Source organism: Physeter macrocephalus, chromosome 10, assembly GCF_002837175.3.
Source record: "Physeter macrocephalus isolate SW-GA chromosome 10, ASM283717v5, whole genome shotgun sequence".
In the NCBI taxonomy this organism is placed as follows: Eukaryota; Metazoa; Chordata; class Mammalia; order Artiodactyla; family Physeteridae; genus Physeter; species Physeter macrocephalus.
The window spans coordinates 85,554,071-85,571,073 of record NC_041223.1 but is presented as its reverse complement, the minus strand read 5'-3'; the positions used below and the strand labels follow the sequence as shown (position 1 = coordinate 85,571,073).

Below are 17,003 nucleotides of genomic sequence, written 5' to 3'. Positions count from 1 at the left end.
ATTAGACTTGGGTCATGTTTTGGAGAAGGAAGATCACAAAGGTAAAGTGCCATTCTTATCACATTCTATCAAAGATACTTGATAGAATCAGCAGTGCTATCAACGTGACTTAGCCTTGCTGATGTTGACCTTGATTACTTGGCTTGAGATGTTTGTGAGGTTAGAATCACATTTTCATTTTTTCCTGAAGATGGTCAAAGTAATTTCCTGAAGTTTTTAACAACACGTTCATTAAAGCTGTAAGGAAGCTAACTTGGGACTGATCTTTTGGTTTTTCTTTCTTGGTGATGTTGTAAAGCTGCTATTAGTTTCGAAGTAGTTAGCCGAAAATAATTTCAGTGGTGGTAAAAACATCTTATCTTCTTTCATGTGTTGTAGGTGGGAATGAGATCCCGAAACCAGGGTGGTGAAAGTTCGTCCAACGGGCATGTCTCCTGCCCCAAGTCCTCCATCATCAGCAATGCTGATGATAAAAGTCTCTCGGAAGATACAAAAAAGAAGAACAAATCAAATAGAAAGGAGGAAGATGTCATGGCCTCAGGAACTGTCAAACGACACCTAAAACCATCTGGAGAAAGTGCACGAAAGAATAAGAAATCCTTGGAGTTATCCAAAGAAGACCTCATCCAGCTACTGAGTATAATGGAAGGGGAGCTGCAGGTAGAGTCCAATTTTTTCAATCATTGTGTCTCTAGTCTGAAGATATAAAATAAGAGATTATGAACCTGTCTACCTCACTGGATTGTGAACTTCATGGGGAAAAGGACTATTTTCCTCATTCGTTCCTGCATCCCTAGTGCCTGGCACAAGTTTGCACTGAATACGTTTTTGTTGAATGAACGAATACATGAATAGATGCTGATTCTAACATCAAGCTTCTCTAGAAGCAGAAAATTTCTTCATGACATAATTTTGATAATAATTTAACACTTAGTAGTAGGTAATCAATGAGAATATCTAATTTAGCCCTTGACTGTGGTTGCAAACTGTGAAAAAGTCATGATTATTAGCAGGCAGAGTTAAGATCAATGGCTACTTTTGCTTTTTTCCAGAAGGTAGAGTAAAAGAGAGATAAAGAGGTAGAGGGAAAGACAGAGAGACAGAGAGAAAGAGAAGGAAACTTTGTTTAAACCAGTCTTACTCTTTTCTCTCTTTTTTGTGACTTTCAGCTTTAATTTTCTACAATGTCATAGGAGTTGAGATGCACTCAGATCAGCAGAGCATTGTATTGTGAACACTTGATACTTTCACAAAGCATTTTCAAGTCTATTATCTCATTCGATCTCAGTAATAATGTGGGTATCATTATCTATAATTTATAACGAGGAGACAGGCCCAGAAGGGTTAATGGGTTGTCCAGATCTCATCTTAGGCCTCCTGATTCTTGGTCCAGGGCACTTTCCACTGTCCATCCCCACCAACCTTCTGTGGCTGCCTGGTCCCCCACTAAGAGAATGTTTTTAAGGATCCAAGAGGGAGATGGGATTCTTCTGAGTTTCTGAGCCTTGGACAATTATACTTCTCCAAGTGGGGAAGCAATAACTTTTTTTTTTTTTTTTTTTTGGAGGAGAGGATGATTTAAGAGTGAGGTTGCTGTTTTCCTTTTTGTTTTTGTTAGGTTCTTAACTTGCATAAGCCTCTAGGGGAATACTAAAAATTGAATGAGATTCTGAAGCCTTTGTTTGGTGCTGTTAGCATCAGACATATTACTTGCAACCTACCCTCAACTAGGGGGATCTGATCTGTTCCTGTTCTAATCTGTGAGTGCCTACAGATAAGGAAACTCCTGGGGTAAAGAGAAATAAAAAACATGCAAAACTCAAATTAAAAACAAACAAGTGCGATTGAGCTTACCATTTATAGGCTGAGAAAAATCACCTTTGCATTTCACAGCAAAAGATGAAAATTTCCAGAGCACCACCATTACTAAAAATAACTTCACCACTGCCAGAAATGTGGTTATTGTTCGATTAACATTTATTGTTTAAGTAGTCAGAGTATATTAGTCCAATTTTTTAAGCTGCTTCCAGCCTACAGCTGTTGACCTGAGTGGAAGGTACAACAGTGACCTAAGAAATCTTCACAAAGCACTGCCATCAGCTTATTTCCTCCAGGCATGGTGGCTTGTGTGAAGCCTGTGGCTCTTCTAGACTCTGATTTCTGTAGAAGGATGTTATATCATGGAAGATTGTGGACTGTATTTAAGATTCACATGGCTTTTATGTTCATGGTGTTTCCAGATAATGGTTCCAGAGCCTAGGCATGCAAAATACAAGCCCGTACACCCGGGACATTAAAGAAATTAAGTAGAAGGCACCAAAGAAATGCATTTTGCTCTCCCTTAATCTTTGTGAATACAGGATACTTTACCTTCCAAAATAGATGTATTCCTGAGCAGCAATACGTAAGGAAAGAGTGTAAGGTATTTGTAGGGGAGGCAGTGGAGAAATGAAGGACCTGATATTATAAGGAATTTCCTGGTGAATTCACTTGCAAAGCAAAAAATCCATACCCCCATATATTTATATGCACGCACATACATGTGTAAGTATCTGTACTTGTAAATGCAGATTTTGCAATACTAGATTTGTTAAAAATGAGAATGTTCCTATATTTAGAGGAATATTTATATTTCCCATATTTACATTTCATTGTCACAGGAGGGGGTGTGTGTGTTGTAGCTAAGAGTGGGAGGGAGTCGGCATTAGCAAATGTGAGTGGGCTGGTGAAAATGTGACAGCTATGGGCCAGGTTTGCCACAATAGAGACAAGAAAAAAAACGTCTATTTAAAGATCTGGCACTGAGAAGAGAGACAGAGAGGTTAGGTACCCTCGGCTCGGGCCTATATGCTCTTCAGCTTGACATTTATGAGCATTTAGTGAGTTGTCTCCCAGACCTCAAAGGCCACCTATCACCCTCCCTTTATGGAGCAGCTGTGTTATGACTCAAATACCCTTCCTCTGCATGTGCTGTTCCGAGGTTCTATAAAGTATCAGGGCTGACAAGCAGCTCTGAGGTGTCTATCCACCTCCTTTATATTTCAGGTGTGAAACTGACACTCAGACAAGTTATGTGACTCGCCCAAGGTCACGCAGCAATTTAGTTAACGTTTGCTCCAGATCCAGATTCTCTGTCTCTCAGTTCACTGTCCCTTCCTTTATAACATTTCCACTCGGGGGATGTGCAGGGGTGGGCTCTAGGACCTTTATATTTATTCTTCATCTTCAGGATTTCTTTGAAGTAGACTCACCCTGTGAACTCCAGGGCCAAAGCCATTTTGTGAAATGATGAGAATTTTTGGGGGGAGAAAGTGAGGAAGGTTTCTTTCACATCAAGGACGTGGACTATGGCCTGCGCCTTGCATTTTGGTGTGATCTGGATCTTGAGAAAACTGGGGATGCGGGGAGGAGCGTCACGTGGCCACGGGCTGGGCACCACGCAACCCTGGGGCTTCATATTCACTGATCTGTGAGGGTCAGCCTTGTGGGGGGCTGGAACCACTGGTCAAAATCAGGAGGGTGACACACAGAGAAAAAGGCTTATAATATTGGGGAGATGAGACTGAGATCAAGCCTGCCTGTAGGAGATGTACCCTGGAAGTGACTTGGGGGGAAACTAGGAGATGGAGGTTCACTCAGGCTCTTCACGCCAGTTTTCTTTTTCTTAGGCTTCTTTTTGATCTCACTCATTCTCTTCATCTCCATAGCCAGCGTTTTGGACATTATAGACAATTCTCTGTGCTTTCTGGTACCAGTACTCTGCTGTCTTTGGAATCTGTTGTGTGATCTATGGGAATTCGTTGAACCAACCTTGTAGACAGAATGACCTTTGACCTTTATTGTTAGCAATGGCTTTTTGGAAAATCTGCAAATTGGCTGCTTTTTTGTTTGTTTTGTTTTGTTTTGTTTTTGCCAGTGAGGTGTCCAGTGAACTCTTGACGTTCACCTTCAAGACATGCATTAGAAATGGAGTTGCTCCTCCCAGGGATTTTTGCATTTTAAGGAGTCTTGTCTGGAACTGGTCATGTCATGCCCTTGGTCTTGGAGAGTGACATCTTCCAGACTTTTCAAGCCACACCTTAGCAGATGCAAGCTCCTCATTTCAGCACAATTACTGGCCGGCATTGCCTGCATAGAAGCAGCTGGGATGGTTTCCATGATTACTCTTCTGTCCTTGACTGCTTCCAGTAACAAGTACTTTCTAATAAATTGGAACATTTTTACTCTCTGGGTGAAAAACTGCTTACATATTTCTTAGACTAAACTGAAAATAATGAAATAGTACACCCAGACCATCACTTGGGCATCATGATTAATTTCCCCTTGTATTTGTCCAAAAATAGTACTTTCAAGAAGCCAGTCAATTTGGCTGAACTAAAAACGACACAAGTTCAAAGGAAATGGTACTTACATCAAAAAGCCAGAATACTTGGCAGAAGGATATTCTTGTAGAATAATTCAAAAACAGGATACTAATTGATTCTTTTTCTTGGTGAAAAAAATATCTAGCTCTTTTATATAGTAAATTCCCTTGATATAGCCACTCAAATACATATTAGAAAAACCAACCTCAAATTGACTTTCATCATATTTTCCTTTGTCCTTATAGTTAGTTCTCTTCTACCTGTGCGTAAGGAGGCTCAGAGAAAACAAGATAACGTAACTATACAGTGCGCTACCATTCCACTGGGCTTTGGTGTTCGCCAGGCTGAGTCAGAGGCAGAGTCACTACACAATGAGAAACCTTCCTTCATCTGGGTGACTGACAGGAAGAGTTGTTGTATTTCAAAGATGATTTATGAAACAGATAATATCGTTACTGAAAGCTCAGCTTCTCTGTACACCAGTGCCGAACCGAATGTCGGAGACAGAGTTCTGGGTGAAGTAGAAAAGGAGAGCTTTATTACTTTGCCAGGCAAAGGGTGACACAGCAGTCTCCTTTCTCCAAAACCCATGAGGGGTTGTGTCCCAACCCAAGAGGATTTGATAAGGAGTTTTACAACAGTACTTCCCAAGGATGGAGTTGCTGTCAAGATTAGGGTGTGTGCAGGGTCTCAGGTGGTCGGCCTCCTAATCTTTTACTTATTTATTTATGGCTGCATTGGGTCTTGCTGCATGATGGCTTTCTTTAGTTGCGGCAAGCGGGGCTACTCTTTGTGGCATGTGGGATCTTCCTGGACCAGGGCTCGAACCCATGTCCCCTGCATTGGTAGGCGGATTCTTAACCACTGAGCCACCAGGGAAGTTCCCGGTCTCCTAATCTTGGTGAGCTTCTCTTGTGCCTTTCATCTTGCCTCAGGCGGTTTCTTGGCTGCTCCTCCCTTGATTAGCAACTGCTTGAATCTGCCCTTTGGAGCTCAGGGAAGGTCCTGGAGGCTGGAGTCTTGCCTACAAGAAACGGGGAACAAAAAAGGCCTCCATGGGCTTCCCTGGTGGCGCAGTGGTTGGGAGTCCGCCTGCCGATGCGGGGAGCACGGGTTCGTGCCCCGGTCCAGGAGGATCCCGCATGCCGCGGAGCGGCTGGGCCCGTGAGCCATGGCCGCTGGGCCTGCGCATCCGGAACCTGTGCTCCGCAACGGGAGAGGCCACAGCAGTGAGAGGCCCGCATACCGCAAAAAAAAAAAAAAAAAAAAAAAAGGCCTCCATGCCTGGGAGCCCCACAAGGCCCCGCTCTGTTTCAATTATGCCTGTGGATTGTTAGAAGTTTCCTCTGTTCTCTCCTTTTGGGGCTCCTAGCCATTTTCTTTAATATTGTTCATGAGTTTGGTTTTTTTTTTTCTTTTTTAACCTCACTACTACCTACTATAGGTGAGTCCTCTGTCCGCTCTTTTTTCTCACCAAGAGAGTCTATTCGTTCTTAAGGCATTAATTAATTAATTAATTCAAAATTGATTGATTTTCCGATATTTAAGAAACTGGAGGTCTGAAAAATGCAAAGGTGAGTAACAATAATACTCATAGCTAAAATCTGATGAGCTCCAACTATGTGTCAAGTGTGGTTTTCGGCACCGGCTATTACAGCAGTCGTGAAGAAAGAGCTCCCAACCTGTAGGACAGATGAGAATGTCCAGGAATGAATATTTTTTAGGGTAACTGCAATGCAAACTATGGGAGTACAAAGGTGGGAAAGATTGTGAAAATCTCAGGAGATGAGTGGAGGAAAGTTTCACTGAAGGACTGGAAGGTCTTGGACAGGCAGAGGTCCCTCAGAGGGACCACCCTGAACTGAATCAAACACTGAGTGGGTGGAAAAGTACGGGTCGCGTTCATCAGAGAACAGTCTGCCTTCTGTGGACAAGTATTTGGTGGAGGGAAAACTGCACCTCCATTTGGAGACCACGAAGAAGACATCCGAAAAACAGTCGTCAGCAGGTGTGAAGAGGTGGAGGATGCAGAATCCAAGGGAGTCAAGACTGTCAAGAAGGACAGAGAGGCTGCTTCAGTCCAACCAGCAGAGAGTTTCAGTTGGTTATGACCGAAGAGTGTTTGTTGGGTTTGTGGGTCCAGAAGACATTGGGAACATTTGCCAGGGCAGTTTCAGTGAGTGTAAGCCTACTGTCAGTGGTTGCAGAAGTGAAGGGAAGTTAAAGAACTAGAGTAACATGTTCTAGTGAAAATCCAGGAATTTAGAAAATCTTTTTTTTGTCTGGAAGGGTTAATCAGATTTTTTTTTTTTTTTTTTTTTTTTCCAAGAGGATTTGATAAGGAGTTTTACAACAGTACTTCCCAAGGATGGAGTTGCTGTCAAGATTAGGGTGTGTGCAGGGTCTCAGGTGATCGGCCTCCTAATCTTTTACTTATTTATTTATGGCTGCATTGGGTCTTGCTGCATGATGGCTTTCTTTAGTTGCGGCAAGCGGGGCTACTCTTTGTGGCATGTGGGATCTTCCTGGACCAGGGCTCGAACCCATGTCCCCTGCATTGGTAGGCGGATTCTTAACCACTGAGCCACCAGGGAAGTCCCCGGTCTCCTAATCTTGGTGAGCTTCTCTTGTGCCTTTCATCTTGCCTCAGGCGGTTTCTTGGCTGCTCCTCCCTTGATTAGCAACTGCTTGAATCTGCCCTTTGGAGCTCAGGGAAGGTCCTGGAGGCTGGAGTCTTGCCTACAAGAAACGGGGAACAAAAAAGGCCTCCATGGGCTTCCCTGGTGGCGCAGTGGTTGGGAGTCCGCCTGCCGATGCGGGGAGCACGGGTTCGTGCCCCGGTCCAGGAGGATCCCGCATGCCGCGGAGCGGCTGGGCCCGTGAGCCATGGCCGCTGGGCCTGCGCATCCGGAACCTGTGCTCCGCAACGGGAGAGGCCACAGCAGTGAGAGGCCCGCATACCGCAAAAAAAAAAAAAAAAAAAAAAAAGGCCTCCATGCCTGGGAGCCCCACAAGGCCCCGCTCTGTTTCAATTATGCCTGTGGATTGTTAGAAGTTTCCTCTGTTCTCTCCTTTTGGGGCTCCTAGCCATTTTCTTTAATATTGTTCATGAGTTTGGTTTTTTTTTTTCTTTTTTAACCTCACTACTACCTACTATAGGTGAGTCCTCTGTCCGCTCTTTTTTCTCACCAAGAGAGTCTATTCGTTCTTAAGGCATTAATTAATTAATTAATTCAAAATTGATTGATTTTCCGATATTTAAGAAACTGGAGGTCTGAAAAATGCAAAGGTGAGTAACAATAATACTCATAGCTAAAATCTGATGAGCTCCAACTATGTGTCAAGTGTGGTTTTCGGCACCGGCTATTACAGCAGTCGTGAAGAAAGAGCTCCCAACCTGTAGGACAGATGAGAATGTCCAGGAATGAATATTTTTTAGGGTAACTGCAATGCAAACTATGGGAGTACAAAGGTGGGAAAGATTGTGAAAATCTCAGGAGATGAGTGGAGGAAAGTTTCACTGAAGGACTGGAAGGTCTTGGACAGGCAGAGGTCCCTCAGAGGGACCACCCTGAACTGAATCAAACACTGAGTGGGTGGAAAAGTACGGGTCGCGTTCATCAGAGAACAGTCTGCCTTCTGTGGACAAGTATTTGGTGGAGGGAAAACTGCACCTCCATTTGGAGACCACGAAGAAGACATCCGAAAAACAGTCGTCAGCAGGTGTGAAGAGGTGGAGGATGCAGAATCCAAGGGAGTCAAGACTGTCAAGAAGGACAGAGAGGCTGCTTCAGTCCAACCAGCAGAGAGTTTCAGTTGGTTATGACCGAAGAGTGTTTGTTGGGTTTGTGGGTCCAGAAGACATTGGGAACATTTGCCAGGGCAGTTTCAGTGAGTGTAAGCCTACTGTCAGTGGTTGCAGAAGTGAAGGGAAGTTAAAGAACTAGAGTAACATGTTCTAGTGAAAATCCAGGAATTTAGAAAATCTTTTTTTTGTCTGGAAGGGAAAAGATTTTCTTTTTTTTTTTTTTTTTTTTTTTGGACACAGCCGAAGAAGCTAAGTTTCCCTTTTGTTTAGCATAGCAGTAAATCATTTGTCTGGCACAGAGTATGCCCTTAGTACATTTGATGACTTCCTGCTTTGAAATCACCAGGCTGCTTTTCTCTATTTGGGGGCTTTAAGTGAAACATGGGAGTATTAAAAAGTAAAAGGCTAAAACAGTATAACTTGAATGCCAGGCCCTGAAGGGAAGTGTTGTAGAACCCAGGTGGTTTGGTAGTTGACCTTATTAGAGTTGACCCTGAGCCTTAGTTTACTCCCTGTCTATTTTCTGCTTTCTGGGGGCTGTTGTGAGTACTACACTCAGGCGATGTAGATGTTACTTGGAAAACTTTAGATAATGAAGGAGGGGAAAAATAGGATAGTAGCTAGAAGGAAACTCAGGTGAAGGGAGTGTTTTTAATGATGAAAGAGACTTTATGTGTTTTTGTGTTTAAAGGGTTATAGAACCAAAAATGAGCAGGGTCAAAGATATGGGAAAGAGCAAGGATTTTTTTTGTGTGTGTGTGTGGTACGCGTGCCTCTCACTGTTATGGCCTCTCCCGTTGCGGAGCATAGGCTCCGGACGCGCAGGCTCAGCGGCCGTGGCTCACGGGCCCAGCCGCTCCGCGGCATGTGGGATCCTCCCGGACCGGGGCGCGAACCCGGTTCCCCTGCATCGGCAGGCGGACTCCCAACCACTGCGCCACCAGGGAAGCCCAAGAGCAAGCATTTTTGATGAAGCAATGTCTTGAAGGAGGCAGGGGGAGGGAATCAAAGGTATGGTTTTGTTGCAGGAAGGGGGACCTCTTCCAGATCCTGAGCGTGGGCTCTTGTCTAACACCCGGAAATGAATTGTCCGAGGAGACACACGTGCTGACAAAGCAAGAGACTTTACTGGAAAGGGGAGCCTGAGCGGGGAGCAGCTGGGTCAGGGAACCCAGGAGAACAGCTCTGCCCTGTGGCTCGCACTCTCGGGCTTTGCGGTAACTGGGTTAGTTTCTGGGTGTTCTGTGGCCAATCATCCTGACTCAGGGTCCTTCCTGGTGGCGCACACATCACTCAGCCAGGATGGATTCCAGCGAGGAGGATTCTGGAAGCTTGGTAGGACATGGGGACTGGTGTCTCCTCTCTCCTTTTGACCTTTCCCTAATTCTTCCAGTTGGCGGTAGCTTGTTAGTTCCGCGTTCCTTACCAAGACCTCCTGTTGTAAGAGAACTGAAGCAAGCGGTTCCTATCTTGCCTGACCAGGGCGGGCGGTTTCGTTCAGTGGTTCCCCTCACAGTCAGGGGCTGACCTTGGTTTTGCCCTTGAAAAGGAGGGAGAACCTTCATCTCCTGTGACAGAGAGAAGGAGAAAGAATGGGTGGGGATAAATATACCGTTTGTAGAGGAAGGTGGGCAATTGAGGGAGATCTCCCCAGAGCCTCGGCTTTCTCAGCAAGGAAAAGACAAAGTGATATTCTGCTGAAAATAAGGAGACGGGACCAAGCAGTGGTCTTAAGGATTAAGATGTACATGCCGTATCGCTACCGAGGGGAATGTCAGCGGAAGGAGAGTGTGGACAAATAGGAACATTAATGAGTAGAGTTGAGGACTCAGCCAGCAGAGAGACCGTGCGCGTGCAGTGGCAGCAGTCTGTCTAGAAGCCTGAGTGCACAGGGGAGATATATTTTATAGCTCTGGATCTGGGGTTGAAGTTGTCCCAGTGGGTGCAGTGAAAGACGGAAATGAAAGAAAGTGGAGTGGTGGTGAGACAGCGCCCAGCAAGGAAGCCGACATCCGTGGGAGTGTGGGCCGGAGAGGGCTGGAGGGACCTGAAGCTGGACTTTTTTGCACTTACGTTTTCTGTGTGGTGCGGTTTTAACTAATGCACGGTCTCGGGTGCAGTCCTGGGAGTGGAAGTGAAGTCAATTAGAATTACTGAGGTCAAGGAATGGTGAAGTGAAGATATTGCCTAAAGTCGTGAATGTTAACACCTCCTAGGATGATGGTAGGATTTGGAGTGGAGAGCAAGTCTGTATCATTTAGTAAGTATGAGGGCCGGGGAGCAGAACCTCAGTAGATAATTGCTACCAGACTATTTCGTCTAAAATGCTTCTCTGATCATGTCATGCTGGTGCTTAGGAATTTACAAGAGGTCTCTAGACACTGTCAGACTGAAATCTAAATTGATCAGACTGGTCCGTAAAAAGTATTTATTGGGCTTCCCTGGTGGCGCGGTGGTTGAGAGTCCGCCTGCCGATGCAGGGGACGCGGGTTCGTGCCCCGGTCCGGGAGGATCCCACATGCCGCGGAGCGGCTGGGCCCGTGAGCCACGGCCGCTGGGCCTGCGCGTCCGGAGCCTGTGCTCCGCAACGGGAGAGGCCGCGACAGTGAGAGGCCCGCGTACCGCAAAAACAAACAAAAACTATTTATTAACAGGTTACCCCCCCCACCCTCCCCACCCCCACCCAACCCCGTAGCCATCAAATCTCTTTTTTTGTTTTCCTTAACTTGACCCTGACTATCCAATCAGGCAGTCTCAAATTCTTTCCCAGCCCTGACCTAGACACTCACACGTACAATCTCAAATACTAATACCATCCCAGTGTTTTTTCCCTTAAGCTTCTTTATATGTTTCTTCCACCTTAAGACTAATTACAGGACAGAAATTGGGGATCTTTAGGAAAATTCAGGGCATGTATTTGTCCTTATTCTATCCTATACTCCCTTCATGTACTAGTCAACATTTCTTTTTTTCCTTTTTTATTAAAGGCTATTTTTTATAGCAGTTTTGGGATCACAGTAAAACTGAGAGGAAGGTGTAGTGATTTTCCCCTGCCCTCTGACCACATGCATAGCCTCCTGTTATTATCAGCGTCCCCCACCAGAGTGGGACATTTGTTACAACTGATGCACCTACGTGGACACATCATAATCACCGAAGGCCTGTAGTTTACCTTAGGGTTCATTTTCGGTGTTGTATACTCTATGGGTTTGGAAAACGTATTATGACATGTATATACCATTATTAGCATCTTACAGAGTCTTTTCACTGCTCTTAAAATCCTCTGTGCCCCGCCCATTCATCCTTCTCCCAACCTCTCACAAACTTCTTTTAGGGACCACCAAAGGCTTACCTCCTCTGTGAAGTATTTTCTAATTAATTACTTGCTCCCTGACACTTGTCTTTCTCCTGTCCTGAAATCCTACATTATTTTGGTATAAATATAAACCATAGTTCCCATGCATACACATTCCCCAAGTGTTTTATGTACTTACTTCTCTTTGCTGCCCGAAACAACTTGAGAGAAGGGGTTGTGTCTTCTGCTTCTTTCGTGTGCCTCACTGTACCTAGAAAAGGGCTGGACACATCATTGTTTGTCTACTGGTAACTGATGATTAACCTCAGAAGGTCCTAATATTTGTACACCCTATGAGACAGTAATAAAATCCATTTTTTAATGTCTGCAAAAGACTTTGAACTATATAGAGAAAGTGTAAGTTCATAGTATACACAGTGTTATTGATTTAACAGTAATGGTCCCAGATGTTTACAGTGATGTTCTTACTACCATACTAAGATTTTACTTTTCTGTCATCTTTAATGAGAGATGTCATAACTCCGCTGGGAATGGTAATAATCTGTTCAGATGGAATTACCTAGAGCAACCAAGCACGATAGGATTATCCTACAGGAGTTCCATTTATCACTTTCTTCCTTAGGGATGGGTTTTCTTTTCCTTAATGAGTTCCATTTGTCACATGGTAAGGCTTCCCATGGAATCTCTGTGCTTCTGAAGAATGAGGCTTTAGTTACTCTGCATGACTTTTTAAATTGATGACTCACCTGCACTTAATATGCTCCATCTTTAGAATCTTGGGCTGAGGTCATTCTGAGCGAGGCTGCCCAGTGAAACCTCATACCACCAAAATGGTCAGCATGCTGAGAATGGTAGGTCTTTGCTAAGTTTAGGCAGCAGCAGAGAGACAGGTTACTTTCTGATTAAAATCAAGACCAGATCTGACTCTTTGTTGAATATGATGCCTCAGAATCTCATGTATCCAGTAGGACTGTCAGTATTTTGGCAAAGAGTTTTGGTGTCTGATTTTCACTGTTAGGCAGAATATTTTTAGTGCTCCTAATAGAATCAGAAAGTTGGCTTCTCTGCAGTGAGAATAAGGTACTCATTGGCACTGTAGGGGAGAAGCTTGATTTTATTGAGAAATGTAAAAAAATTAATAAAGAAAATGTCCCACAAAATAAATCTTTTTATTATTTTATGAAACTTTGGACATGGGGAAATACTATACAGGGATAGTATGTGAAAGATGCAGAGTCCTCCCATAAATGACTATAGCCTGTATTTTTTTCAGTGAAAATGGTCTCGTTTACTTTAGTAAAACAAACCACATCTAAATATCCAACTTATCTATGTAAATATTTCTCAATTATTTGGGTATGTTCGCTTATTACCTGGAGCTGTTTTTAAATGAAATTAGAGTTTGTACAGATAACTGTTATGAAAAATGTGTGTTAAATGGAGTAAGATTGGGGGCATAATAGATTTGTGATTCCGGGAGAGATGTCAGTTAGAATACTGACAGGTCAGACGCTCAGGGGAGAGGTAAGATCCAGACCTGTGGTGTCCAAAAGAACTTTCTATGAAGAAGAAAATGTTTTATATCTGTGCCGTCCTATATGGCAGCCACTAGCCACAGGTGGCTTGTGAGCATTTAAAATATGGCTACTGGGGCTTCCCTGGTGGCGCAGTGGTTGAGAGTCCGCCTGCCGATGCAGGGGACGCGGGTTCGTGCCCCGGTCCGGGGGGATCCCACATGCCGCGGAGCGGCTGGGCCCATGAGCCGTGGCCGCTGAGCCTGCGCGTCCGGAGCCTGTGCCCCGCAACGGGAGAGGCCACGACAGTGAGAGGCCCGCGTACCGCAAAAAAAAAAAAACAAAACTAATAAAATATGGCTGCTATGGCTGAGGAACTGAATTTTAAACTTTATTTAATAATAATTAATTTAAATAGCCACATGTGGCTAGTGGCTACAACACAGATATAGAGAAACAAACAGGGCACTCATCTGAAGAGACAGTAGTTGAAGCCAAGGGATAGAGAATAAAAGGAAAAAGTCAAGTCCAAAAACAGACCCTTAGAGAACAACTATGGTTAAGAGGAGGAGAGAGAAAAGAACTGGTCAAAAAGGAAGAGAGGACATGATTAAAGAGAAAGGAAGACAGACCAGAACCACGATGGGTCGTGGGTTCCAGGGAGGAGAGAATTTCAGGAAGAAGACATGTAGAGTTCTCAGTGCTGCTGCCAAGTCAGAGGATGGAAACCGAGAACAGCCATTTATTGAGCTAGCATTTGAAAGGTGCAGTTTCACAGGAACGGTGAGTGCCTTGGTATCAGATTGCTGGTGCCCAGAAGTGCTCGGGCCAGCTTTCCTCTTGTTTGTGGATAGAGAGCGTTGGCAGGGCTGGATATGAGGGAATAGGAGGGGTGGGGGGAAGGCTTTTTATTTGTTTTTAATGTTTTTTGGAAGGGAACACCTGAACAGGTTTTTAGGTGTTAGATACAGACGTCTTCCCGAAAAACTCCCTCCCCTCGCCTTGCTCCCTTTATCCCTCACAGGTACTTTGATCTCTCTTACTTAGGCGACTGAGGTCTTCTCAACTTCTCTCCATCCCCCGAAGCTCCATTCTTTGCCTCCCCTTTCTCCCCTTCCCCTTCACTCAGAGAGAAGTTTCCCTTTTTATCAAGGTTATTTCTGTTGACTTGATCGTACCTTCCTCCCAGACTGATTTACACACCTCTTTACCCTCCCCGCTCCCGTCCCATATCTCCCTTTCTCCTCTCCCCGGTCTTTATCCCCAGCTTGTTGGGGACATGGAAACTTCCCACATAAGGGGAGCTAGATTGATCAAAGCTCCTGGGGTTCTTTAGACATGGAATTATGGTCTGTCAGCAAGGTCTTCATCTCCCGGGGAGCCTGGACATGGAATATTTAGGTCACTTATTTTCTAATCTTCTCCTGACTATATGCCCACTCCCCTTCTCTCCTTCCACCCTTCTCCACCCTAGGTAAATTCATCTCCATCATTTTCTATCTTGTTTGACTATTTTTAACAAAACTTCTACTTGTCCATGTTTTTCTTTTTAAGAACAATTTTAAATTACAGATTCCTAGAGGACAGACTCCTCTGTGAAGCACTTGATAAAGGCTTTTTGAAAATTACTTTGTAGTTCCAACTGGTAAATATAAAGGCTTTTTTTTTTTAACAAAAAGTGGATTACCATTTTAATTTTTTTCTAAAGTAGTGCATGTTAAATCCAGAGACTGGCCTTGGCAGAACCTTCAGCATAGTGACCAAGAGTGAGGCTGTGCCAAGGAAACATCAAGTGATGGTGAACATTCTGGTTTCTACCTTTCATGGTGTGGGGTTGGCCAAAAAGTTTGTTCGCGTTTTTCATAAGCTCTTATGGAAAAAGTCGAACGAACTTTTTGGCCAGCCCTATACCTTACCCCTGCATCACTTTATGCATTTTCTTGTTGGATATGTTAGGCCAACATTAGTTGCAGAACCATCTGTCACCCAGGGACCGGATGGTAACCTGCCCTGAAAACACTGTCATCATAAGCTCCTTCTTGCTGGGTGACAGGAAGTCTGGAATTTTCTTTAACATGCTCCAGCCTTTCCTCCCCAAAAAAGTATATGAGGAGGTGAAGAGTGGTTCATTATACTAGTTTGTTCACTTTGGTGTATGTTTAAAACTTTTTGATAATACAAAGTTAGAAAAACAAACAAATGACAATGAAATGGCAGAAGATAATAATGTCTGTATCACCCATTCGTCCTTCCTGCGCTACCTACTATATGCCAGGAACTTCACATTTGATTTAATAATCACACTAGCCCTAAAAAGTTAGATGAGGAATAAATAGAGGCTTAGGTGGGTTAAGTAAACTCACCCAAGGATGACCTAGTAAGGTGTACCATGCCTTTCTGACCTTAAAGCCAGTGCCTATTGTATGCCAGAAAAATAACATGCCACTGCTGTTTTTGTAGTCCAAACGGAAGAGCAAACTCACTGGAAAAGAGAACTCTGTTCCACAGATAAGGGTCAGAGCCTTTATTATTTGCCAACAGAACTTTTTCCATATAAAACAACAAATTTTAAGATTTATAACTTGGAATAATTTTGGGGGTCTCTAAATCACAACTTGAATGAATGTTTAGGCTCCTTTCAGTGAAACCGCACTGCTTCTTAGGTGGGATTAAACCCAGCCAAAACTCAGACTGGGACTTGAACCCACTTGCACCTCAGATTGGGACTTGAACCCGTGATCCCTGACTTAGGAAGGGACTCAAACCCACTGTCTTTTAATTGAAACTGCTCACCTGGTGTCAGGACTTATTTAAGCTCAGGTTCTATTGTCACAGAAAGAATTCAGTGTGAGGCAAAGTGACAGGCAAAGAGTGAGTTTATTAGCAATGGATGCTGTGAGAGGTACAAGCAGGCTGGCAAGGGAGCACAGCCCCGAGAACAAAGGGCTACATTTTTATAATCCAAGGAAAAGTAGGGGAGATGTCAAGGCTTACATCATTAGTTCCTCCTTTGACCCTATATGGTCTAACCAGGACTGTCATGGTGCTATTTAAATCATATGTATATTAGCAAAAAGGGTGGTGACATATACTAAAATATGGTAATTCATCTCAAGTTTCGGTGTAATGTCCCCTTTCCCTTTTCACCTATATTCCTTTCTTGGCTACATGCAGAGATGCTACTCTTCAAGGACCATTAACTCCCTGATTCATGTAACAACATTCAGACCCCATATCTATTGTCTTGTGTTTTAACTATCAGGGTTTGTGGCTTGAGTGTGTCAGGAGCTTGAATGCACCTGGTCTTCCTTCAAGTTGGTGTAGATTGTTTCTAGGTTACTGGATTCTTTTCTTGAGTGGTCGTTAGCCTACAACAGTTTCCCAAACTCTCTTAAAATTCCCTTTCTGACTGAACAGGTACATGTAAAAGTAGGAAATTAGAACACTCCCTAACACCATACACAAAAATAAACTCAAAATGGATTAAAGACCTAAATGTAAGGCCAGACACTATCAAACTCTTAGAGGAAAACATAGGCAGAACACTCTATGACATAAATCACAGCAAGATCCTTTTTGACCCATCTCCTAGAGAAATGGAAATAAAAACAAAAATAAACAAATGAGACCGAATGAAACTTAAAAGCTTTTGCACAGCAAAGGAAACCATCAAAAAGACAACCCTCAGAATGGGGGAAAATATTTGCAAATGAAGCAACTGACAAAGGATTAATATCCAAAATTTATAAGCAACTCATGCAGCTCAATAACAAAAAAACAAACAACCCAATCCAAAAATGGGCAGAAGAACTAAATAGACATTTCTCCAAAGAAGATATACAGATCGCCAACAAACACATGAAAGAATGCTCAACATCATTAATCATTAGAGAAATGCAAATCAAAACGACAATGAGATATCATCTCACACCGGTCAGATTGGCCATCATCAAAAACTCTAGAAACAATAAATGCTGGAGAGGGTGTGGAGAAAAGGGAAC

At 43.7% G+C, this 17,003-nt stretch overlaps 1 protein-coding gene across 1 annotated transcript in view; it reads left to right on the top strand.

The window, feature by feature from the left end:
- Nucleotides 1-17,003, top strand: part of FILIP1 (filamin A interacting protein 1) — a 181,363-nt gene that overhangs the window by 67,321 nt on the left and 97,039 nt on the right. Inside the window, exon 4 of the mRNA XM_024133061.2 lies at nt 379-660. Within this exon, the coding sequence (XP_023988829.1) occupies nt 385-660 (276 nt within the window). The 5' untranslated portion in view covers nt 379-384. The remainder of the gene's footprint in view (nt 1-378; nt 661-17,003) is intronic.